The following is a 24949-nucleotide window of genomic DNA, read 5'->3' as shown; positions in this document are numbered from 1 at the left end:
CGGGGATTGAACCTGGGGTGAGAGTTACTGGATACAACTTTCACAGTCTAAAAATAAACCCAGCAACACACTGATAATCAGTGCGCAATAATCCATTAACCACTTAAAACCAAGTAGGATTTACATTATTCATCTACATACCGTTGCATTTGTATGTTCTGTAACTTTCATCCTCTTAGCACAGTGATGAAAAGTAAACCGCTAAAGTTTACAGCATCAAAAAACCGAATCGACAGATTATTGAAGGTATATAAATACTTTAATTTGTTCAGCTGATTCCAAAATTAAATCATCTTGGATAATTTTTTCTTTAAAAAATCTGGACTGATGGAATCTTTTCTATGTTAACATCGAAACATGATTGCCAGCAATTTTTGTTCACACTATGGTGTTTGATAAATAGTTTATATATATAAAATTAAAACAAAGTCAATTCACTGAATCTCGGAATAAGCAGCTTGAATTCAGCACGAGTCACTTACTGGGTTCAGTGTCATAAGTACCGGACCTTTGGCCAAACATTATGTAGCCTTAATGGTTTTCGATAATCCACTGATGCATCAAAATTACAACTGCATACAAGCTTAAAACATCAGCATGACCGAACCCAAGTAATCCTTGCATCATCACTTTTTACTCCTATGCTTCCGGAGCCAGTATCTTTACCGTTTTACTGCAGAGCAGATTTGAAGTGTGATCTTTTAAATCTTGCGCACTCCGCTAAATCTTTAACCAAAGCAGTATTTTAAAATGGTGTGTGTTTTATTAAAACCTTTACCAGCTTTCCCAATAGCTTAGCTAGTTCAGGCACAGAGTAACTTAGCCATAAAGATGAGGAAGGATCCACGTTTGAACCTCAGTGGATTTATTTGATTTCAGTTGAGATACAACAATTGGGGTCAGCGCCCTTGGGATAGTTGGGGGAGAGGGAAGAAAAATTCAGTCAGGGTTTCTATCACTATCCTGCAAACCCTGCTGGACATGCACTTGTGTAGGCTGTGGGTAATTATAAGGCTCCAAAGTAATGCCCCTTTGGATGAATAGCCTGCCACCACTCACTGTCTAGGTTCCCAGATGACATCGAGGGGAGGAGAGAAAGTGCAGAGAAAAAAGGACAAGACGGGGCCTCGGCTTAACGTCTCATCTGAAAGACGGCACCGCCAACAGTGAAGCACTCCCTCAGTATCAGCCTAGATTTTTGTGCTCAAGTCTCTGGAGTGGGACTTGAACCCACAACTTTCTGACTCAGAGGTGAGAGTGTGGCCACTGAGCCAATATGATACACATGTCCACATGCATGCATCATATAGAGACGACTTCCCAAGATGCTTAGCAGATGAATAGCTGTTTCATCAACATACAACTTACCAATTCTACAGCACACCGTACAGGAGACATGTGTAAGCCATACAGAACCAGACACGGGTGAACAGCCAGCTTTTACCCAGGTGTACTGGATCAAGTGACAAATGTGCAACGTGCATTTTGCGAGAGGGTATCCCCGGAGGCGTCCTCACGATTTAGTCTCTGTACTCCTGCAGCTTGAATTCAGCAGATCAAGCATTCCTTTCCTGAGGTGGTATGTAGTCCAATCCGAGATGCGCAAAGATTTCCTCTTCTGTAGCAGCTGGCAAAAATGTATTCTGAAATGCGGAAGAAAATAACTATTTATTTATAAATAAATTTATTAAACCATCATACAATTAGCACAAATAATGTTACAGGAAACTTTCATTTAACCAGAGGTTAAAAGTCCGGAAAGCTCGATCTACCGGCAAAATTCAGGAGCCGTTTCCTATAAGTTTTTTTACTTCTCGTTGCTTTTTTTTTCCCAGTCAGGCTCTGCAAGGTCTGTAGCTAAGCAACAGCTTCAGCTAGAGACACTTGCAGCTGCAGCCGACTGTTTTGAAGCTGTTGCTAAGCAACAGGGTTTGTTGATTCACACGGAGCTGAAAAGCTCTCTATGTTTTAACATTAGCGCTGGTTTATACGGCAGTTTTGATCTAACGGCACCAGCTCGGTCCCGTCAGTGCCGGATACCAGAAAGTTTCCTGTACTTTGGTTTTAAGATGCTGTACTCTTAAGGTAAGGGGAATCCATTCAGAATTCAGTGCATTAGAAGTGCAGTGGGTTGGCAGATTACTGCACTATAGTGGAATGCTAAGGCATGGACCAATGCTTACAGTTTCCCACATCTGGAGTTCTATCTTACTTGGATTATTTTGTGGGTTAATGCTTTACGTAGGGATGGAGCGAATTGTTTTTCCTGAATTGGAGATTGAATCATTCTGAACTCCTCTCCAAGAGCAGCGTGGGAAGCACGAGGGAGCAGACGGCCCACCTTTCAACTGCTGTGGATCACATCACCCCGTGCTGCGATGAAAGTGAGGACGCCACAGGGAAAGCCATGATACAACATGACTTAGCACAGGAGGAGGCCATTCAGCCCGCCATGCCTGTGCTGATACAACAGTCACATACCACATTTCATGGATAGCTGAGTGGATTCCACTTCTTCAAAATTGTTTGGTAGGTTGAGAGCCAAAGATTTGGATTTCTTCTTACCTGTTCATTATCAAACAAAGAATGGCTGTTCAGACTCATGTGCTTGAAGTGCTTAGCATATCTGCGTAGGTCTCGTTCAAAGAGCTACAGGACGCAAAGAGGAGGAAACAAGAAACCGTCATTGAAACCAAGTCAAAATGAAGAGAGCTTTCCTCTTCTGAAGTGAATGGATTTCTATCTCTGATTTTCTGCATTTCCAGATGATGTGTTACCCTCTTTCCCCCCACTCCCAACCAGTTTTCTCCTCTTCCTCATCTAAAGCCTTTGACTCTTGCTGGTGTAAGGTTCCTTGGGTGTCAGTTGCTTTCCCATACTTCATTCAATTGTGAGCCTAGACTGAGTGTGTCAACTGCAGGGACAGAACAGCAAAGCCCGCACATTCATATGGACATGCTTCTTACAGGAGTCGTGCATATTATTCAGGAGTGGAAACCCCTGGCTGTTTTGCTGTTCCCTACTCCAGGGGTGCTGACACCAACTGTAATGTCCTGTTATCCCAGCTGCGATCAGGTAACGCATTACAAGTTGGGACCCTAATGGTGTGCAGAAATTTTTAGATGCAAAACGCTATGGAACTCGCTACGTGGTGTGGTTGAGGGAAATAGCATAGCTGCATTTAAGGGAAAGCTAGATAAGTGCATGAGGGAGAAAGGAATAGAAGGATATGTGGATATGGTGAGCTGAAGTAAGGTGGGTGGAGGCTCGTGTGGAGCATAAACACCGGCATGGACCTGTTGGGCTGAAGGCCTGTTTCTGTGCTGTAAATACTATGTAATATTAAACCTAGTTTGTTAACTAGCTTTCAAACTAAACTCAGATTCTTATGAAAATGAAGTACAGGAAACTTTCGATTAACCGGCCCCTAAATAACCGGAAATGTCGGTTAACCGGCAAAATTCAGGAGTAGGTTCAGGTAACTTTTATTACCTTTTTTACTTCATTTGTTGCTGTGCAAGGGTGTGGCTGCAGCTGTTGCTAAGCTACAGAGACGCTTGCAACTTGTGCCGATTGTTCTGAAGCTGTTGCAACAGGGTTTGTTGCTTTATACGGAGCTCTCAGCTCCGTATCTTTTACTATAGCGTTCGGTTATCCGGAATTTTTGATGAACCGGCACCACGTCGGTCCCGTCCGTGCCGGATAAAAGAAAGTTTCCTGTATGATGTATTTTATTTTTAAGCTATGCCTCAGTCCATCTCTAAAGCTCCAACAAGCTTGCGAGTCAGAAGCAAGAGTACTCTCATCTGATCCAAGCTGACAATATTTAAACAGGTTCAATATTAATAATATCCATAAGTCACTGTACAAACACAATCATACATACTTGGTCACTTAACACGACACCTTCCACAGACAATAGAACTGAAAATACTGGAAATATAGAGCATGTCTATCAGTGTCTGAAAAGAAGACAGACTGTTTTGAATCAAGAGCCTGTCAATTCTGACAAAGGAGATTGATACAAATGTCTTTCTCAGTTGCTAACCAATCAGCTGTGTAATTCAGATTCTCAGCAGAGTTTTGCTTTTTATTTCTCTATTACACAATAGTTGTGTCTTACTATATTCAATTATACTTACCCGTGAACCTGTCCATCCCAATAAGGCATAGGCATACTGGCCAAAGGGGGCAATGACCAGGTCCACTCTCACAGCCTTCCAGTCCTTACCCCTTGCTGCAGCAGCAGTTACCGGCCGAGTAGTCCCTGCATGACCAGCAAGTCCAATTCCCTGAGTCTCATTCACAGCCAAAGAGTCACGATTGCCTGGGCTGTTAGGTTCCAGATTATTTACCGCCTCCTTCTTCAGTTTGAAGATAGAAAAACATTTTGTAAAGTGATCAAATATCTCAGGCTCCTTGTTTTTCTGCTTTTGGTAACTGTTGTCTATGATGTCATCGTACAATATCAGTCCCTGAAATAATTGTAAAACAGACTTGTAACTTAACATTTACTTTTCCACAGTTCTACTCTCCTCTCAAAGGCTGGCTGCATGAAAAATGTCTAGGTTGTTGAAAACATTCATTATGCAAGGATCTTGCGGTTATCCGAGATCTCTGCGCTCCTCTAATTCTGCCCTCTTGAGCATCCCCGAATTTAATCGCTCCACCATTGGTGGCCGTGCCTTCAGCTGCCAAGGCCCTAAGCTCTGGAATTCCCTCCCTAAACCTCTCCGCCTCGCTACCTCTTTTTCCTCCTTCAAGACGCTCCTTAAAACCTGCCTCTTTGACCAAGCTTTTAGTCATCTGCCCTAATATCTCTTTATGTGGCTCGGTGTCAAATTTTGTCTGATAACGCTCCTTGGGACGTTTTACTACGTTAAAGTCTCTATATAAATGCAAGTTGTTGTAGTTACAGAGAACTAGATTAATTACAACATTAATTACAAAACCTGTGTCAACAATATTAAAAGAACACTTTTCCTATTAACTTGTTTTGCAAACAGTTCCTTCTCAAAATCTTTTAAAACAATTTTTAATATAAAAATAGCTATGGACAAAGCAAATGAAAAACATTAAAATGATAACAAGACTATTGTGTTCTGTGGGTATCTCCATGCCTGACTCCATCGGAATGCAGCTTCTCGACTAAAACCAAGGTCTACTTCCAGTGTGGTGCGAAGATATAGGGGGAAAAATTCAGTATCGCCCCATTTGGGGCGCCATTATCGGCCGTGCGCAGAGTTTAGCGCCTGGCGCTAATTATCGCCTCCGACAGCAAACTTGTCTTTTATCGCCCCTGGAGGTGATTGGAGCGCTAAATCAGGCGCTTCACACCTGTCTTAAGGTGCAAAGGCCGAGGAGCGAGGCGCGACCTCAGAGCGCTGGCGAAGCAAGGAAGGGCAAATCAAAATAAACCCGCAAAGTGCTACTCAGTACCCAAAACTCCTTCACACAGCGTTGAATCTCTCTCTCAGAATGCGTGGTGCAAAAATGTCACCGACAAAAAACGGCAGGAAGCGGTCCCTTTCTGACAGCATAACGCTTCCCTCAACCTGTCGTTGCTAGCGGCAGGCGGTAAGGCAGGAGGCGTCACTCAATATCCGGTCCGGGGCGCTAACGGGGCGTTGCGCACTCGACTGACGTCACAATCTGCTGCCGCAGGAGATTGTGGCGGTAGTGTTTAGCGCCGCCGCAAAATGTCTAGTTAATTTTGTGAGCGGCGCAAACATCGCCGCGCCCGGGCGCTAGTTGCTTTGCGCCCCAATTGGCGCCCTCTTAAGGCGCTAATGGGAGGCGCAAGCAACTGAATTTTTCCCCCATATGGTCTAGATCTCAGGGCCTATCCCCAGTTTGTGCTGAGTTAGCTTATCTCACTCTGCCTCCAATGGTGGGACACAGGGAGGGGAGATGTGTAGGAGTCGGAAGACCAAAAGGTGCCGGAGGGAATGTAAAGCTGGAGGAGGTTGCAGAGATAGGGTAGGGAAGGGTGAGGCGATGGAGGTTAATAGAAGATAGGATTTAATCTTAACGTTTTGGGGGAACAGGGAGAAATTGTAGGACAGCAAGGAGAGGAGTGACGTGCAAGAGGGTCGGGATTCTGACAGCTGAGTTTTGAACAGGTTGGAGTTTATGGAGGGTGCTAGGCCAGTAAGGGCGACACTGAAAAAATCAAGTCTGGAGCTAACAGAAGTATGGGTAAGGGTTCCAGCGGCAGCGAGACAGGTGTGGTGGCCGGCAATGTTATGGAAGTGGAAATAAGCGACATTTAGGATGGCAGATTTGAAGCTGAGCTCGAGGTTGAACAGGATGCCAAGGTTTCACATACGCTGGTTCAACTTGAGCAGGGGGCTCGGGAGTGGGTGGAGACAGTGTGAAGGGAACAGAGTTTATGCAGGAGGCCAAAAATGATGGTCCCTGATGAGTTCCCCAGCGCCAGTCAGTTCTTTTGCGGTTTGTTGAGTAACTCATTATAGGCCAGTGGAATAGAAAGAGACAAAATAGAATCAATAATCAAGATGTAGAGAGAAAGCTAACTACACTCCCACCCATCTAGAACTCTAGATAATAAAAGCACAGCAATATTATGCAGCACAGCCTCATAGCATGGGCAGGAATAGGGGAAAAAAAGAGGGTCAGTAGTCCATGGCAAATCTTAAAAGGGTGTGGGTTCACCTAATTTCCCCAAAATTTAGATTAGTTTCCCAATCTAAAACATGCTGCCATGGGGAGATGACAAATAGAAATCTCTTACTTCAGGGAAAGTCAGAGGGACAGTAACCTAAGACAGAATTTCCCCAGTATAACTTCCCCAGGCTTAACCTTGAACCGCGTCAGTCTCTGGCTTTTCTCCCATCATCCCTCGTGCCTTCTCCGAGCTCATCTTGTCCAAGAGACCCAGCTCCTGCTGCGCTGACCCCCATTCCCATTAAACTGCTGATCATCCAACTTCCCTTTCTGGCCCGCATTCTAGCTGGTATTGTAAATGGTTCCCAGTCAGGTTTCCGCCTCTGCCACAGCACTGAAACGGTTCTAATGAAAGTCACAATGACATCGTGTGACTGCGATAACTCAGTACACGCCTCAACCTTCTCGACCTCTGCAGCCTGTGTCACGGTTAACCAAACCATCCTCTTCCAACGTCACTCCTTCGTTGTCCATCAGTGTGGGACTGCCCTTGGTTTTCTTTTACTCTTAAAATCAAAAAAGTTCTAGATACTAGAGATATTAAATGTTTTGGGACTACTAGCCTATAAGCAGCAAAGTTCTGAAACTCACTCCCTGTAAGTGTGGCTAACGCATCTCATCAGTTTGATCTACTTCCAAGTTGAAGAGGGTTAAGGGTCTAAATTATCTCTTGGGCATTGCCAAAGTTAATAAAATGTCTGAGGCATACCTGGGTGGCCATCCAAGTAATCACTTGGTAAATAAGACCCTCTTCTTTGCCTTCCTCTGGGTGAGTTATAAGAAAGTCAACATCATGGCCAGACTCCTTCTCTCTGAAGAACAGAACATTCTGATGAGTGAACACAAACCACTTAAAAAAAAAGATACTTCAAAAGCAATGGGCAAATCCCTTTCTATGGAGGTACTGGAGGAATACATCATTACAGTGAAAAAAATAACCAAAAATGGTGGTGTTTGACATGAATCAGTCATTCATGAAAGAAAGACTTATGAAATAATACTGAGCGGCCTGCGGGTGGCGCTGTCCAGGGAGAGTATAAATATTCGTGCACGGGCCCAGCTTGCGCAGGACATTCTTAACAGGAACTAGTGAAGGACACAACTAGACCGCCATGTTGTAAAACAGTTGATTAAAGCTTTGTTTAACGCTTAGACCAAGTGCCAAGTAGATTTCTTACGTCAGTGTTTTCAAATGCATTTCTTTAGGATTGGGTCAATGCAGTGGAGTGCTTGGTTCCCACTCCAAAGGCTGTTGAAGAGCTGGTGACAAAGAGCACTCCTCGCGATGATTCCAAACGCTCCAATTTTCCGAACCTCATTTTCTACACGGCTCAGTTTTACTTTAGTTTCCAATTCATGCCAACCCAGGTTAACTAGATGTATCTAAAACGATGCAAGGAAATGTTTTGTGTATTTTATGACTCACCCCAGTTCTCAACTAGTCTGTCAATCCTTCTCTACGCCACAATACTCAGAGTACCAGCTGATCATTGTGCAACAGCCAGTCTGCATTTGTGAGGTGGAGGATGGCGCAGAAGTAGGTACTTGAAGTGAAGTGTCAGCCTGGATTTTTGTGCTCAAATCTCTGGAGTGGGACTTGAACCCACAACCTTCTGAGTCAGAGGCGAGAGAGTGCTGCCCACTGAGCCACGGCTGATAACAATTCTTAATTTACGTAGTCCTTTCTACTCTTTACAATCTTAGTTGAAGGGCCTTGGCCTCTTGCTTAGGTTTCACAATAATAAAAAACAAAGTGGCCATGGTTCCTCTTTTCTTCTCTAGAAAAGTTTCAGGCTTTTACAAATATTAGCAGAAGTTCACGGAACTACATTGTGTAAGGGGGAAGCTACAGTGTTCTAACCTTCGAAAGCCACCAGTTAATGTTATAATTGCAGTCGGCAGAAATCTGTGTACAACTCCTTCCACAATTTGCCCGATCAAATCTGCCTCTGCCCTTGTAACTGGGACAATGAGGTCTTCATAATACAGCAGGCCTGTAAAACAAAAGAGATTATCAGTTTTAAAACAGGGACAGGCTTGGCAGCTGCTCAAAGTATTTTGAAATGTTATCCAGTTCAAGTTTAAACAATGCCTGAAGGACTTTTTGCTACAAGGTCTTTTTCCAGCTTCTGCTGACCTACATTGGTGTTTGTCAGCACCAAAAATACAGCTCCACTGCAGGGCATCCTCATTATTGCAGCGGAGCAAGACTCTGGGTTAAGACTGCAGAAGACGACCCTTTTTACTGGGAATTTTTTCATCTGCTTTTTTCCACCTCTACTTACATATTACACATTCCCCCACCACCTCAAATTTAAAATTTGTGTTTAAATCTCTCATAGCCTCGTCCCTCTCTATCTGCATCCAGCCCTACAACCTTCTGAGAACTCTGTGTTCCTTCAATTCTGGGCTCTTATGCATTCCCCCACTGGCAGCTGTGACTTCAGCCGTCTGGGCCCTATGGTTTGGAAACCTCTCTGCCTCTCCACCTCCCCGTCCTCTTTAGACCCTTCTTAAAACCCAAATCCTTGACCAAGATTTTAGGTACCCCTCCTAATGTCTCCTTCTTTAGCTCGGTGTCAATTTTTCCCCTGATGATGCGTCTGTGAAGCCCCACTAGAAATATTGGGAAATCTTGACAACTGATGAAAAACTCTCTGTTCCAGAACGTTAAGTGATCCACGTGAATCAGATCCTGGTCAGGATTCCTGGCTTGGGACGTTTTCCATGTTAAAAGCTCTGTATAAATACAAGTTGTTGCTGCTGCTTCTTCTAGACAGCCTCGGAATGCAGAATGGGTACGTGACATTCAGACCTCTCTATGCTGTGACTCTGGGAAATGTAGTTAGGCTCCTAGTAGTTCAGAGAGTAAAGGGTCCAGCTGGTGCAGCACAAAAGTTTAGAAGAATGAGAGGTGATCTTATTGAAACATAAGATTCTGAGGGGGATCGGCAGGGTGGATCCTGAGAGGATGTTTCCCCTCGTGGGGGTATCTAGAACTCGGGGGCATAGTTTCAGAATAAGGGGTCGTCCATTTAAGACGGAGATGAGGAGGAATTTCTTCTCTCAGAGGGTCGTGAATCTTTGGAATTCTTTACCCCAGGGAGCTGTGGAGGCGGAGTCAGTGAATATATTCAAGGCGGAGATAGACAGATATTTGAACTACAAGGGAGTCGAGGGGTATGGGGAGAGAGCGGGAAAGTGGAATTGAGGCCAAGATTGGATCAGCCATGATCTTACTGAATGGCGGAGCAGACTCGAGGGGCCGATTGGCCTACTCCTGCTCCTGTTTCTTATGTTCTAAAAGCCATACTAGACCAAAAGATTGCACATTTCAATTACCAAATGTGCTCAGCTAGCCAATCTCAATTGTGGCAACTGTTGGGGCACTACAACAAGTGCCCCTCAACTATCACCACTGTCCTTGATGACCTTCAATAGCTCCCCATTTCCCAATGCTTTCATTTCAAAATTTGACTACAAATCCCTCCTTAGCTCACTTCATATTTTCCCCCGCCAATCCTCTGAATCTGGACTATTGTGCATCAACAACATCAACTTGCATTTATATGGCGCCTTTAACGTTGTAAAATGTCCCAAGGTGCATCACAGGAGCGTTATCAAAGAAAATTTGACACCGAGCCACATAAGGAGATATTAGGGCAGCTGACAAAAACTACTTCTTTGACCAAGCTTTTAAAGGAAGGTCTTAAAGAAGGAGGTAGAGAGGCAGAGAGGTTTAGGGAGGGAATTCCAGAGCTTAGGGCCTTGGCACGCATCCCTCCCCACTCCTCCATTCCACCTTTGGTGACAGAGGTTTCAACCTGACTCTGGGATTCACTACAGGGGTTCACCTGCTCGTCCATTGTACCTTCGGCGGAAGAACTATGGAAATCCTGGAAGAATTACGTAAATGCCGTTTACCTGGGATTTTCCGCAGCTCTTCTGCCGACAAGTGGGAGCACCCCGCAGTGTGTCAGCAGGCTATATAATCATGGGGCACATCACGGCCGAGACTGATCCTGTCATCACCTAACATCCAAATAACACCCGCACACCTTTCAGCAGGAATTACTACACAGTGATCAGGGACGGGAACATTAGCTGATTTTCCCCTTCCCTAGACCCCAGACGCCCCAGTGGAAATCAGCCAATTCTCCACATACAGAACCTGGAACCTTCCTAGTCCATTTGTCTCAATACTACGCCGAGCAGTACATTTAACCATTGGAAAGGATTTGTAATGTTTCTATGTACTATTTCAATGACAGGTAACATAGATGGTGTTATTGAGGCACGAGGTCACGGCCCAACACCACTTAAACACTTGAAAGTTGCTGCTGCTTCAGGAGCCACACCAGAGGAAATGTGCAGATCCCCATCCCTGTTCCCACTCCCTCTGGAGAAAAATCTCACACCAACTACAACAGGGACTGCAGGCTTTTTCTGTCTTTAAAATGATGCAAAGCAGAGACATTTATGTCTACGAGTAGAAAGGGACAAACAAGCTCAATGTGGTACCATTGTGCAACCGAATGGATAAACTGTTGGCTGGCAATCTGACCAAGCTGTAGTATCTTCCATCATCCTATCCCGACCAACTACCACTTCCCAACTCCCCCCCGCCACACCACCCCCCAAAAAACAATCGGTAACAGTATTAAATATCATCTACATCTCTACTGGAATTTCTGATGATTCGCCAGCTGAGAGATATGAAACAGACAGAGTTTTTTTTTTACACTGAATACCCATCAAGTACAATTGCCCCTGCAGTAAAGTGGAAATCTTCCTTTGTTTGCACATCTGTGAAGATTGCAGTCCACTATATAAACACAGGAAAATAATGCCGGTTCCCAACATCGACCAGAATCATTGAATAAATGACCTTGAGAAAAGTGAGCCATTTAAAAAGCAGCATGTTAAAATACTTTAATATTTTGTCTACACTTTATTACCTGCTTCCTGTTCTTTTGTAAGTTTTATTTTTGATGCTCTCAGTTCATCCAGCGTGCGCAGCCCCTCTCTGTACCACTTCTCAGCTGTCTTCACACCAACGCCAAATATACTGGTGAACAGCTACAGGACCAAAAACAAGGCTTACTAACGACCACAACCAGTTACTGACCTGCTCTTTACATTCAGAGTCACGAGCAGAGAGACAGCGCCAGTGCAACCTATCGTTATTTTCAAATAAAAAGACTTGCATTTACACAGCACCATTCATGACCTCAGGACAAGGAAGTACTTTTTTTTTTTGAAGTGTAGTCTCTGTTGTAATGTGGGAAACGCGGCAGCCAATTTGCACACAGCATGCTCCCACAAACAGCAATGTGATAATGATCGGATAATCTGTTTTTTTTAATGTTGATTGAGGGATAAATATTGGCCAGGACACCGGGGATAACTCCCCTGCGCTTCTTCGAATAGTGCCACGGGATCTTTTACATCCTCCTGAGAGAGCAGACGGGGCCTTGGTTTAACATCTCATCCGAAAGACGGCACCTCCGACAGTGCAGCGATCCCCGAGTACTGCACTGGGGTGTCAGCCTAGATATTTGTGCTCAAGTCGAAGTAAGAGTGAATTACAAATTCTTGGTCAGGCTGCAGTAACTTTGGCCTGCACTTGCATCTGTTGCTGGTACCTCTCTAACTCATATACTAAAACCACACTAGTATTCCAGAACTTAGTTTCAGTCTTTCTTGTACTTTAAAAGAACAAATATATACCTTTAACTGTCTACCAAAACAATTTGCAACCAATTTTTTTTTTTTTTTTTAAAAAGAGACTGCAAAGACACACAGTAGACTGATCAGGATCTGAATGAGAAACAAAGATTACTGTTTTGGCTGGAAACCTTCGTCGGAACTTGAAATGCTAACGTCTCTTGCTCGTCCAGATAACTGTTGAGATTACATAAACTGGAAATGGTTTGTTGCCATCATTTTGCAGCTGCCATTAGCCAATCACGGTTTAGCAGATTTCCTCAGCATTCATTTTCTGACAAGTCCCTCATTCAAGTGTTTGAAATCTATCACGTGAACTTTTCAGTCCATTTCACACATGTAGCAAAACATCTCTTAAGACCAAGACCTACCTTTAGGGTTTGATATCTCTCGTTCTGCATTACATTCTCAACTTCTCTGCAGATTCCATCTTCAAGGATTTCCTGCAGCAAAGAGTAAGGAGACCCGTTATTTTCATTTCTTGCACAACTAACTGCTTTACTGTTCATAAACATCCACTAAGTTGTAAATTGTTACAACAGCAGAGACCAAACTTGAACCTTTCTCAACCAGTTTGTGGCATCTGCACCATCTAACAGTGCTGCATCAAGGCGGCAGCATTAGAATACAAATGCAGCACCACGTAATAAACAGCTGCTCTCCTGGTTACCCAAAGAAAGCCTCAGACTACAGAAACAATGTGCCATGCCATTACCTTAATCACCTTTCTGGAGTGCTCCCCAAGACTGGGAATCCCTTGGAGGTCATCCATTCTGGTCACATTATATGGCAAAGACTTTAGAATAGAAGATGCTCTAGTGAATGCCAGGTACCGTCCCTCACTTTCACGTAACTCTGCATTTTCAGCCAGTATCTTCAATGCATCCTAGGCAGAATCAAGACAAAAGTCATCTCATCTAAATCCATTTGTGAAAGTGTACACATTTCAACATAGCCAATTTCCATGAACTCTCTCAGGACTCCAAATGCATCCCTGGATTTTAAAAATAATTATTCATATTTTACATTACATACATTTTGAGCCAGGAATTTTCATCTTTCTATTAATTCTCTACCCCAGAGAGCTGTGGATGCTCAGTCATTGAGTATATTCAAGACAGAGGTCGATAAATTTTTGGGAACGAAGGGAATTAAGGGATATGGGGATTGGGTGGGAAGGTGGAGTTGAGGTCGAAGATCAGCCATGATCTTATTGAATGGCGGAGCAGGCTCGAGGGGCCAAATGGCCTACTCCCGCTCCTATTTCTTTTATGTTCTTCACCCCTTCCAAAGTAGCCTCACACGTGAACCCAGACAGTGAGTGTCAACAGAGTATGGCATGGTGTGAGTCCTCACAGTCAAGCCCTAACCCCGTGACATGAATCTTGTCATTCATGTGGAAATGACTTATGAAATAATACTGGGCAGCCTGCTGGTGGCGCTGTCCAGGGAGAGTATAAATACTCGGACAAGGGCCCAGCTTGCTCAGGACATTTTGTAAACAGGAACTTGTGAAGGACAACTAGACCTCCATGTTGTGAAACAGTTGATTAAAGCCTTGTTTAATACTCAGACCAAGTGCCTAGTAGTTTTCTTATGTCACCCTGTTCTCAACTGACTTTGATACACGTGCATTTTCTGACTGCGTCACCGGGTAGTGAACATGAGTAGCAAACCTCAGCTGATATTTCTTCTCCCTAGGCCAGAGGCACGGGCGCCATCAGTCTGGGCGTGACTAAGGGTCCCAAGTAACCCGACATCTTTCATTATAATCACTGCAATTTATTCTAGAGGTTTGGGGACAGGGATTGGGGGCGGGGGGTTTGTCTATTGATTATTACTGTAAATAATCTGTTTTTATTGTTCAGTGTGGTCCTTCTTTGACAGGCGTACGGTGAAATAGGAGCTCCAACGACAGCAGCTGCAACTCTCTTCACCTAAAAATCAAACAAAATTGATTAGTATTTTACTAACTCCGACCACACACACAAGAACATAGAACATAGAAACATATAAAAATAGGAGCAGGAGTCGGCCATTCGGCCCTTCGAGCCTGCTCTGCCATTCGATATCATGGCTGATCCTCTATCTCAATACCATATTCCCGCTCTCTCCCCATACCCCTTAATGCCTTTTTGTGTCTAGAAATCTATCTATCTCCTTCTTAAATATATTCAGTGACTTGGCCTCCACAGCCTTCTGTGCTAGAGATTTCCACAGGTTCACCACCCTCAGTGAAGAAATTTTTCCTCATCTCAGTCCTAAATGTCCTACCCCGTATCCGGAGACTGTGACCCCTCGTTCTAAACCCCTCAGCCAGTGGAAACATCCTCCCTGCATCCAGTCTGTCTAGCCCGGTCAGAATTTTATACGTTTCAATGAGATCCCCTCTCATTCTTCTAAACTCTAGTGAATACAGGCCTAGTCGACCCAATCTCTCCTCATACGACAGTCCTGCCATCCCAGGAATCAGTCTGGTGAACCTTCGCTGCACTCCCTCTATGGCAAGTATATCCTTTCTTAGGTAAAGGACCCTACCCTCTCCGAGAAATGAAAATCAGACCAACCATTAACTAAGGGTGTGAGAGCAATTAAGTGGAGTCTCTCAGTGATGGAGGTAGCTTTAAGATGACACACCTGCGATGACAGATTGGAACACTTTGTTGCAAACTCAGTAATCCTATTCTTAAGCAAGGCACATCCACAATACTTCAGGGCATTGTTGATGCCTGGCCAGCCAGCCTGGATCAAATTAGAACCAGGAAGGGCAGACCGGTCACTGAGGAACATGGAATTCGTCCCACTCTACTCCAGAGAACTGCAAGCCCAATGCCCCTATGAATAGGGTGGTTTTCAGCGTCCCAACACTTGTCAATCTGCATCTAAGCTTTCTGGATTTAGACGAGTGGAGCATGTCCCTTGTAAGGAGAGTGTGCGCTCCATGCAAGACAAACAGAAACTACCTATCTGCATTTCTCAGTCACTTGATTTGGAGACTCCAAATATTGCAATGGGTTTCCTCATATCAACACATACCTGCCCAAAACTAAAAGGAAAAGGGATAAAATTAGAATTTCAGAAAATTCCATGTAGTGTACCGTCATTGATGGAGACTAACTTCACATCAGCAGCTATTTCCTGGGACTCTTCAGAATGTGTGTTTAGCATTTCAAATGCTTGTACGTTTTTCACTATTCGAAGACCTATGACTTTCCTTATTCTGACCAATTGGATGTATCCTACTCTTGAATACATGTGACTCTTCCTTCAGCCACACAATTTTTTCTCCACTTTCCTCCTCTCCTAAAAAGGTGCTGGCTTTGGATCCACAGTGAGTGTCAGCAGACTATTTTAACACGGAAGGGGGGAAATCCTGCCATTCATTCATAGGCACTTTCCAGCAGGAGTCACTGAAAAGCAATCAGGAGCAGGAACCCTAGTTGATTTTGCCCAGGGACAGAAAGCAATTGCAGCATCAACTACTGCCCCAGCTGTTAGTCAACGTACACCATAGACCAGGAATCAAACCTAGTGCCTTCCTGGTCTGTTTGACACAGTACCACACGGTGCACAAATCAATGAAACGTCAGAGGAATTCTAATATATTTTTTCAAAAAGTGCAAAAACTGCACTCATTTATCAACAGTGTTCTCTAACAAGACTGGCATCAAAATACCTGAAGCCGATGGCGAGTTTCCAGCTCCAAGGGTCTGCCTGCTCCCATACACTCCGTGAACCACGTGATATCTACCAAGGCCGCTGTGAATCCAGTTCCGCAAATTCCATTCTGTTTTTCCAGCAATTCCAACACCTCATCACCGGTGTTACTCTCAGACACAACATGAGTAACGGATTCACTGAAAAAAGAGAAACAGTAAACGTCACAAATTTTATTTCAAATAACTATTAGTTCCTGAAGATTGGGCATAGTACAAAAATTGCCCCATGTATAATTCAGAACATGAAGCAAGAACTGAATTCAAGTGTCTACGTCTGAAACATTAACTAATTTTTTTCTTTATAAATATTGGCAAATTTACAGTTTTTTTCTGCTTTACTTTTAAGGAAAAAGATGAACTGCTTAAACTCTCTTCACTAAAGACAGTCAATAAAACAAATTGGCTCACTAGTCTGGGCAGGAACCAGATGCAGTTTCCGTGGGTGAAATTAGGAGTTTTCTAAAATCATTGTGATACCCAATTCCATATTTTGTTCTTTGATCTGCGCCCCCTAATTAGATCTCCCATGGCATTGCTCACAATAAGTTGGAAGAGGAGTACAAATATACACAAATGTGTTTTTTTGTGGTTGGGTTTTTCTCTGTCCTTTGCTGCTTTGGTCTGTGTATCCATTGTTTTTGCTTCTGCAGTCGGCAGGTCAGGGAGAGCGATAGTGGAAGAATGGGGAGTTCGGGGACACTGGGCCGGTGGAATGGTCAGGGTAGGAGAGTGTATTGGCACAAAAGGACAGAGAGGAGTACTTGTAAAAAGAGGATTATCTGCGGGGTTTCTCAGTTTATGTTTCAACAGATTTATACATATGGAGATCAAGCATGTTTATGTTTATGAATGAATTTTTTTTTAAGTTAGAGAGTAAAACATTAAACAAGCAACGTTACTGATTAAACACACCAAAGTCGAAGGTGGGAAACAGGACTTAGGAGGATCAGGAGTTAGCATCAGAGGTAAACGGAACTTACGATAGCAAAATACTGCGGATGCTGGAAATCCGAAATAACAACAGAAAACGCTGGAAAAACTCAGCAGGCCAGGCAACATCCATGGAGAGAGAAACAGAGTTAACATTTCAGATCGAGAGGCCGAGGACGATGAGGTCTGAGTGGGAATGGAGTGGAGAATTAAAGTGACAGAACATCGGGAGCTCGGGGTCCCCCTTACGGACTGAACAGACAAAGGAGGAGATCGTAGGAATGGTGACAAAAAACTTGGCCCAAGAGCTAGGTTTTAAGCAGAGTTTTAAAGGAAGGTACAGGAAACTTTGTGCTATCCGGAGGTGAACCATCCGGCAAGCTGGAGCCACCGGCAAAAATCAGGAGCCATTTTTTATTCTTTTTGTTTGTTTTCTTTGCTTTTTTTTCCCCCCCACAGTCAAGCAGTGCAAGGTCTGTAGCTATAGCAACAGCTTTAGCTACAGGCTTGCAGCCACACCCGAGTGTTTAGAAGCTGTTGCTAAGCAACAGTGTTTGTTGTCAGATACGGAGATAAGAATCTCCGTATCTTTCAACATTAACTCTGGAGTGTCCGGCAGTTTTGAGGGAACGGCAGCAGCTCGGTCCCGTCGGTGCCGGATAGCACAAAGTTTCCTGTAGAGAGGCAGATATGTTTAGGGAGGGAATTCCAGAGCATGATGCCCAGGGAGCTAAAGGCACAGCTGGTAATGGTGGGGTAAAGGAAACACAAGAGACCAGAACCATAGGAATGGAGAATTGGAGGGACGGGGCTGAAAAAGGTTACAGAGACGGGGAAAGATGAGACCATGAAGGTTTATACACAAGAATGAGAATTTTAAGTTTGAGGCGTTCGGGGACTGGGAGTCAATGCAAGTCCGCGGGGACAGGGGCAATGGACGAATCACAACCAAGGCCAATCACATCCCCACCCCGACATCCACTTTCCAGTAGCAGAGTTCTGGAGAGCTATTGGGAGCTGGAACCTTGGCTGAGTTTTACCTTCCTAAGCCAGGTGTGCCAAGGCTAACTGTAATCTCCTATTGGGTGTGTTAAAGGGACAACAGTAGAACGTGCAGCGGTAATTCATGACCATCAGTTATTTCTTTCACATAGTCTCAAACTTCCATTTGCAAAAGCTGTGAAGTAAAGCACTTATTTGTGCCAGTGATTAATCCTGAATTTTTAAAAATTCGTTTATGGGATCAGGGCGTCGCTGGCAATGCCAGCATTTATTGCCCATCCCTAGTTGCCCTTGAGAAGGCGATGGTGAGCCACTTTCTTGAACCGCTGCAGTCCGTGTGGTGATGGTACTTCCACAGTGCTGTTAGGTAGGGAGTTCCAGGATTTTGACCCAGCGACGATGAAGGATCGGCGATATACCATTAAGTCAGGATGGTGTGCGACTTGGAGGGGAACTTGGAGGTGGTGGTGTTCCCATGCGCCTGCTGCCCTTGTCCTTCTAGGTGGAAGAGGTCGCGGGTTTGGGAGGTGCTGCCAAAGAAGCCTTGGCAAGTTGCTGCAGTGCAGCTTGTAGATGGTACACACTGCAGCCACGGTACGCCGGTGGTGGAGGGAGTGGATTTTTAAAAGGTGGTGGATTGGGTGTCAATCAAGCGGGCTGATTTGTCCTGGATAGTGTCGAGTTTCTTGAGTGTTGTTGGAGCTGCACTCATCCAGGCAAATGGAGAGTATTCCATCACACTCCTTACTTGTGTCTTGTAGATGGTGGAAAGGCTTTGGGGAGTCAGGAGGTGAGACACTCGCCGCAGAATACCTAGCCTCTGACCTGCTCTTGTTGCCACAGTATTTATGTGGCTGGTCCAGTTAAGTTTCTGGTTAAAGGTGACCCCCAGGATGTTGATAGTGGGGGATCTGGCGATGGTAATGCCATTGAATGTCAAGGGGAGATGGTTAGACTCTCGCTTGTTGAAGATAGTCATTGCCTGGCACTTCTGTGGCGTGAACGTTACCTGCCACTTATCAGCCCAAGCCTGAATGTCGTCCAGGTCTTGTTGCATGCGGGCATGGACTGCTTCATTATCTGTGGAGTTGTGAATGGCGCTGAACACTGTGCAGTCATCAGCGAACATCCCCATTTCTGACCTTATGTTGGAGGGAAGGTCATTGATGAAGCAGCTGAAGATGGTTGGGCCTAGGACACTGCCCTGAGGAACTCCTGCAGCGATGTCCTGGGGCGGTGATGATTGACCTCCAACCACCACTGATTCCAATGATTATTAACAGATACAACTAAAGGTCAACAGCCCGAACACATGAAAAGTAGTTTGTCTAATTTGCTAATGAAGAGTTGAAGATGGCATAAATAGTTTTAAAATTGCCGAAATGTTTGTGCTATTTCATTCCTCTTGCTGCGGCAGTAACTATGTAACTGGGAACACCATGCAAACTAGGCGTAGCGGCAGTTCTGCTGCATTACTGAAGTCAGCACGCGCATAAAACATAATACTGCTTAAAATCTCAAAAAATAAAGATTAGATTATCCATTTCATTTCTTTATTTCGCTCCCCTCCTAAAAAGGTAATGACTCACTGCTGTGATACCTCTGGTAGCTTGCCCAAGTGACTATTATTAACAAGTGCGGGCAAACTATTCAACTCCATTGCATCTGACCCCAATCCTATCCTCACCCAATGTCTACACAAACGCATTTCCAGCAAGGTCACTGGATGTCGATCAGAAGCAGTAATCTGTCCAATTTTTCCCTATCTCAATCAGGCATGCTTTGCGCACGTCTGTAAAATTCCTACTGCCGCTGCGATCAACCAACTGAACACAAACCAAGGGTTCGCCAGAGGTCTTCCTGTTCTGTGTGGCTCAGCTACTCACTAGTTTAACTTGTGCAGTTATTGAGGGAGCTAATGAATTACAATAGTTTTAACAGAAGAAAGGGAATACAATAACCTGTGTAGGTGCTTTAGTTTTATTTCACACAAATATAACAGGGAAATGCCTCCTTCTCACTCAAGTTACGCCACCAATATTCTGTCACATACCAATACAGGATACTCAATCCTATAACATCAGTATTACAACTATAAGTCGCGGTCCAATCAATTGGTAATTCATGCAATGAGACCCACTGAAGTACAGTACACAGCGTATCCACCCCATCTACCTTTGAGAGCAATACAGCAAAAGTATATCGTAGGGAGGCATTTTTCAACTTTATTTCATTGAACAAGTCACGTTGCATCACATGCATTGAACAAGTCGCAAGAATGCACGTTGCACCACATGTTGTGACAAATTGAATAACTTACTGCAGTATGTAGACTGCTTCTGATTTCACAACAGTTCAAACTATTTTTGTTGCACCCAACACCTTCCCTAATTACTGAGGAAGTTCAGTGAATGATGCCAAAATCTTGTCAGTGCCCGGATAGGGTGCCCTTTCCTCCATTATTGTACTATAAACAGGATGATTTTAACAAGAGAATGTGAATGTACAGAACCAGTTTTGTACCATAAAAACTCACTCTGTTGTCCTTAGGTAATGTGTTCTGCTGCCTGCAATCTATCCCGTACTAACTCACACTTCACTATCCTATGTCCTCACCAACCTCCAATAGTGCTCCATTTCCTCAGTGCACCGATTTCAAAATCTCTCCTGGGCTTTGCTCCATTTTAACTCTGAAACTTCCTTCAGCTCTGCTCTTATCCCGAGGATTGGCGCCACTTAACCCACCTCCTGACCCAGATCAGTGGCACAGCTTTGCACTATTATTCTGCGATTCTCATTCTAAATCCTTCTGTTTTGCTTCTTCTCTCCCCAATTTCAAAATCCTTAAAACATATGTCTGACCTCCTGTAACTGAAGAATTTTCCCTGTTCTTGCTTGTTGTGCATTTCCCACCCCATGAAGCACTTGACAACGTTTCACTATCTTAGTCCAAGTTGTGTTGAATTTGCTGTTAGCCTGCTTTAAAAGGAGATGAAGTGGTCAGACTCTGGCGGGACGCACATCTCCAGCTCACTCACCTCATCTGCTCTTCCACTCGAAACCCCTTTTTCCGAGCAAGCTCTGCGAGGAAGCCTCTCCTGCTCGACCCCATCCTCCTCTCCACCAAAAATATGCCAACTTCACCGAACCTCACCGCAGTGCCGCCTGGGCTACTTCCACCCAAACGGTCTCGGGACGAGGGAGAAGGAGCAGGATCTTTCCGCCTCTTCTTACGAGGCAGCAAGGGCATGGTGGGATGAGAGAGAGCTCAGTCAACCTGAAGGGGGGGGCGGTGGGTGGGTGGAGAGAAAAGAGACATAAGGTCAAATCCCAGAGAAGCAGGGCTGCCAACATGAAGTCAATGTCAAGAGTGAAATTCCAACACAAATCCACTTAAAGGCACTGAGCTGAAAGTTACTGGTCCATGGGACTGATATATACCCAGCCAGTATGGGGACATTTAATAAATAACTACAGAAAACGCTGGAAAAACTCAGCAGGCCAGGCAACATCCGTGGAGAGAGAAACAGAGTCAACGTTTCAGGTCGAAACCCTTCTTCAGACATTTTATACCCAGCCTGAGAGCTTAAAACTGAGAACCGGGGGGAGGACTCACGATAAACAGGCTCAAATTCTGCTAGGCCGCAGCGTGACAGCGCAATAATGCGGAGTTCGGCGCGGGCCCGCCACGCGCGCTCTCCACGGCCTGAACGCGCGGCGGTGCACGCGCACGTACACACGCAGCACCAACCTTCCGGCACGCGCCTGGCCGGGTATCAGGGGCCAGGCGGCAGCGCCTGTCAATCACCCCCGGGCCAGGCGGCAGCGCCTGTCAATCACCCCCGGGCCAGGTGGCAGCGCCTGTCAATCACCCCCGGGCCAAGCGGCAGCGCCTGTCAATCACCCCCGGGGTGGTGGGGACTCAGTGCACTAGCGCAGCGCAGCACACGGTTTTGCTGCAAGGATGCTTAAATTTGCTTGCTGCAAAGATCCGACAGAACCCAGTCCGAAAGACGGTGCTTGGCCAGGTCTGTCAAAACAGTTTGACCGCGACAGTATTGCATCCAGTACAACTCACCTTTTCCTACATTGCAACACCGAGACTGCACGTCAAAAAGTACTTCGTTGGCTGTAATGCGCTTTGGGACGTCTGGGTGTCCTGAAAGGTGCAAGTTTTTCCTTCTTGCAAGTGGCACCAAAGACTGAGTCAGACACTAAGCTGCATTTAACTGGCACTACTCTTAATGAACAACAACTACACTACAATTTATACTGTGATGAAATATGTCATTCATCAGACTCTGTATTTAACTACATATATTGTATTGCCTGCTCCTGTGTTTTTACCTTGTATATTGTATATAGTGCACCGCCCCCTTTCTCCCCATTGGGTGTGTCGGCTCCGCCCATACCTGGCCCTACTTAAGACAAGCCCAGGCTTGTCTTGCAGCAGAACGCTAGGTGAAGACACAGGCATCTTTCTTTGCTAATAAAAGCCTAGTTTTATCCAGTTAATTTTGAGCCTTGAAGTTATTGAGGCGCATCAATTTTATTAGCAAACTTTCAACGATGGATCAACTTTTGAAACCGTAACGCTTGGATTTGGACCCGCATGCTTCGGATGCATCGGCACGGTTTGGACACTGGTTCCAGTGCTTGGAATTTTTTATGGCCAACTCCGAAGCCGTCACAGCCTCTAGAGCCACCGGAGATGTGAAACTCGGGATCCTGCAGAATCGGGTAAGCCACCGGGTTTTTCCACTCATCCAAGACGCCGCCACCTACCTGGATGCCTGCAACATTCTAAAGGCCCACTATCAGCGGCCTACCAACGAGGTATACGCCAGGCATCTGCTTGCTACCTGCACACAGCGACCCGGAGAGTCGCTAGAGGACTTTCTAGTCACCCTAAAAGTGCTTGGCAAAGACTGCAAATGCAAAGACGTGAAAGCCACGGTATACACAGACGAGCTTATCCGGGATGCCTTTATCGCAGGCCTTAGCTCTAATTACATCCGGCAGAGACTGCTAGAGAAAACGGGCCTAGATCTGACACAGGCTGTGGACACAGCGCGATCGCTGGATGTGTGCCAACGCCACGGGGGATCGGCTACAGACCCTCCACAACGACCTCTGCCACCCAGGGGTCACACGGCTGTTCCACTTCATAAAGTCCAGCAACTTACCCTACTCGATTGAGGAAGTTCGGTCTCTGACCAGGAACTGCCGCACTTGCGCTGAGTGCAAGCCTCGGTTCTACCGCCCTGATAGAGCCCACCTAATCAAAGCTACACGGCCCTTTGAGCGGCTTAGCTTAGATTTCAAGGGCCCCCTCCCGTCCGTCGACCGCAATGTTTACTTCCTGAACATTGTGGACGAATACTCCCGTTTCCCATTCGCCTTCCCCTGCCAAGACATGACCAGCGCCACGGTCATTAAATGCCTCAACAGCCTGTTCTGCCTGTTTGGTATGCCAAGCTATATCCACACGGATAGGGGGGCGTCCTTCATGAGTGAAGAGCTACACCAGTACATGCTGTCCAAGGGGATTGCCACGAGCCGTACCACCAGCTACAACCCCTGGGGTAACGGTCAGGTGGAGCGAGAGAACGGGACAGTATGGAGGGCAGTCACTCTAACTCTAAGGACCAAGGGCCTCCCTATCTCCCGCTGGCAGGATGTCCTCCCAGATGTGCTCCACTCAATACGGTCACTATTGTGTACCGCCACTAATGCCACGCCTCATGAGCTAATGTTTGTGTTTCCCCGGAAATCCACCTCGGGCGTATCCATACCGTCATGGCTCTCCACCCCAGGTCCGGTACTTTTGCGGAAGCATGTGAGGGGCCACAAGACGGACCCTCTCGTGGAGCCAGTGCACCTGCTCCACGCCAACCCACAATATGCGTATGTCTGGCACGCCGACGGACGGGAGGACACTGTGTCCATAAAAGACCTCGCCCCAGCCGGGAACAACAGCAACAATGACTACAACAACAACAGCAACAACGACAACAACTATTACCCACCCACTCCACCCACTATTCTTTCATCACCCCCAGAAGAACACCAGCCAACGGTACCCCCACCACCTACTCCTTCAACAACCCCGGTGGCGCCCCCGGCAGAGACCCAGGAGGTCACCTGGGACACCCAGCTGGCACCCGCGGCACCGCAACCGTTACGTCGGTCACAGAGGACTATCACACCCCCGGACAGACTAAATCTGTAGAAGGGGTGAATGTGATGAAATATGTCATTCATCAGGCTCTGTATTTAACTACATATGTTGTATTGCCTGCTCCTGTGTTTTTACCTTGTATTGTATATAGTGCACCGCCCCCTTTCTCCCCATTGGGTGTGTCGGCTCCGCCCATACCTGGCCCTACTTAAGACAAGCCCAGGCTTGTCTTGCAGCAGAACAGCAGAATGCTAGGTGAAGACACAGGCATCTTTCTTTGCTAATAAAAGCCTAGTTTTATCCAGTTAACTTTGAGCCTTGAAGTTATTGAGGTGCATCATATACCATCATGAAGTTCAATATAATGATCATGGTAAAAGTAAACTGCTACTTTTACATGCAAATCAACAAAACCGAAATCCGCAAAAGCACAGCGGTAAACTTAATTGTAAGAATCACACGCCTTTAGTTGGGGTTTGCTTAATAATTAAAATATAACAGTTTCACAAAGTAACATTCAATGTCCAAGATTGCATTATGGACTTACACTGGACACTCCTCAGCACAGACCAGAAATTGATCCTGAGACCTGATTAACCATTGGGAAGCTTTAAAAAAAAAAATGTTCACGTCCAAGTTACTTAAAAGATAAATTATTCAGGTTCAGGCAGGATGTTTCTTTAAAACGTTTATTTTGAAGTCA

At 45.3% G+C, this 24949-nt stretch overlaps 1 protein-coding gene across 5 annotated transcripts; it reads right to left on the bottom strand.

The window, feature by feature from the left end:
- Positions 1-237: 237 nt before the first annotated feature.
- LOC147097969 (DNA nucleotidylexotransferase-like) lies at positions 238-22225 on the bottom strand. 5 transcript variants are annotated; one of them, XM_085971078.1, is made up of 12 exons: positions 22144-22225; positions 21104-21342; positions 16091-16271; positions 14256-14351; positions 13130-13300; positions 12786-12857; positions 11646-11766; positions 8549-8681; positions 7397-7499; positions 4143-4475; positions 2566-2649; positions 238-1664 (listed from the first exon to the last, which is right to left on the bottom strand). In XM_085971078.1, the coding sequence occupies exons 2-12, from the start codon at positions 21313-21315 to the stop codon at positions 1557-1559; spliced, it is 1614 nt and encodes a 537-aa protein (XP_085827204.1). In that variant the 5' UTR covers positions 21316-21342; positions 22144-22225; the 3' UTR covers positions 238-1556. The 5 variants fall into 5 exon arrangements, with proteins under 5 accessions (XP_085827204.1, XP_085827205.1, XP_085827203.1 ...); XM_085971079.1 differs by lacking the exon at positions 22144-22225 and adding an exon at positions 21682-21793 and having other exon boundaries at positions 13139-13300; XM_085971077.1 differs by lacking the exon at positions 22144-22225 and adding an exon at positions 21682-21790.
- Positions 22226-24949: the final 2724 nt, after the last annotated feature.

This window comes from Somniosus microcephalus, chromosome 30 (assembly GCF_052327205.1).
Source record: "Somniosus microcephalus isolate GS21.2 chromosome 30, FLI_Smic_1.0, whole genome shotgun sequence".
Lineage (NCBI taxonomy): Eukaryota > Metazoa > Chordata > Chondrichthyes > Squaliformes > Somniosidae > Somniosus > Somniosus microcephalus.
The sequence above is the reverse complement of the archived record's forward strand: the minus strand, read 5'-3'. Positions and strand labels throughout refer to the sequence as shown.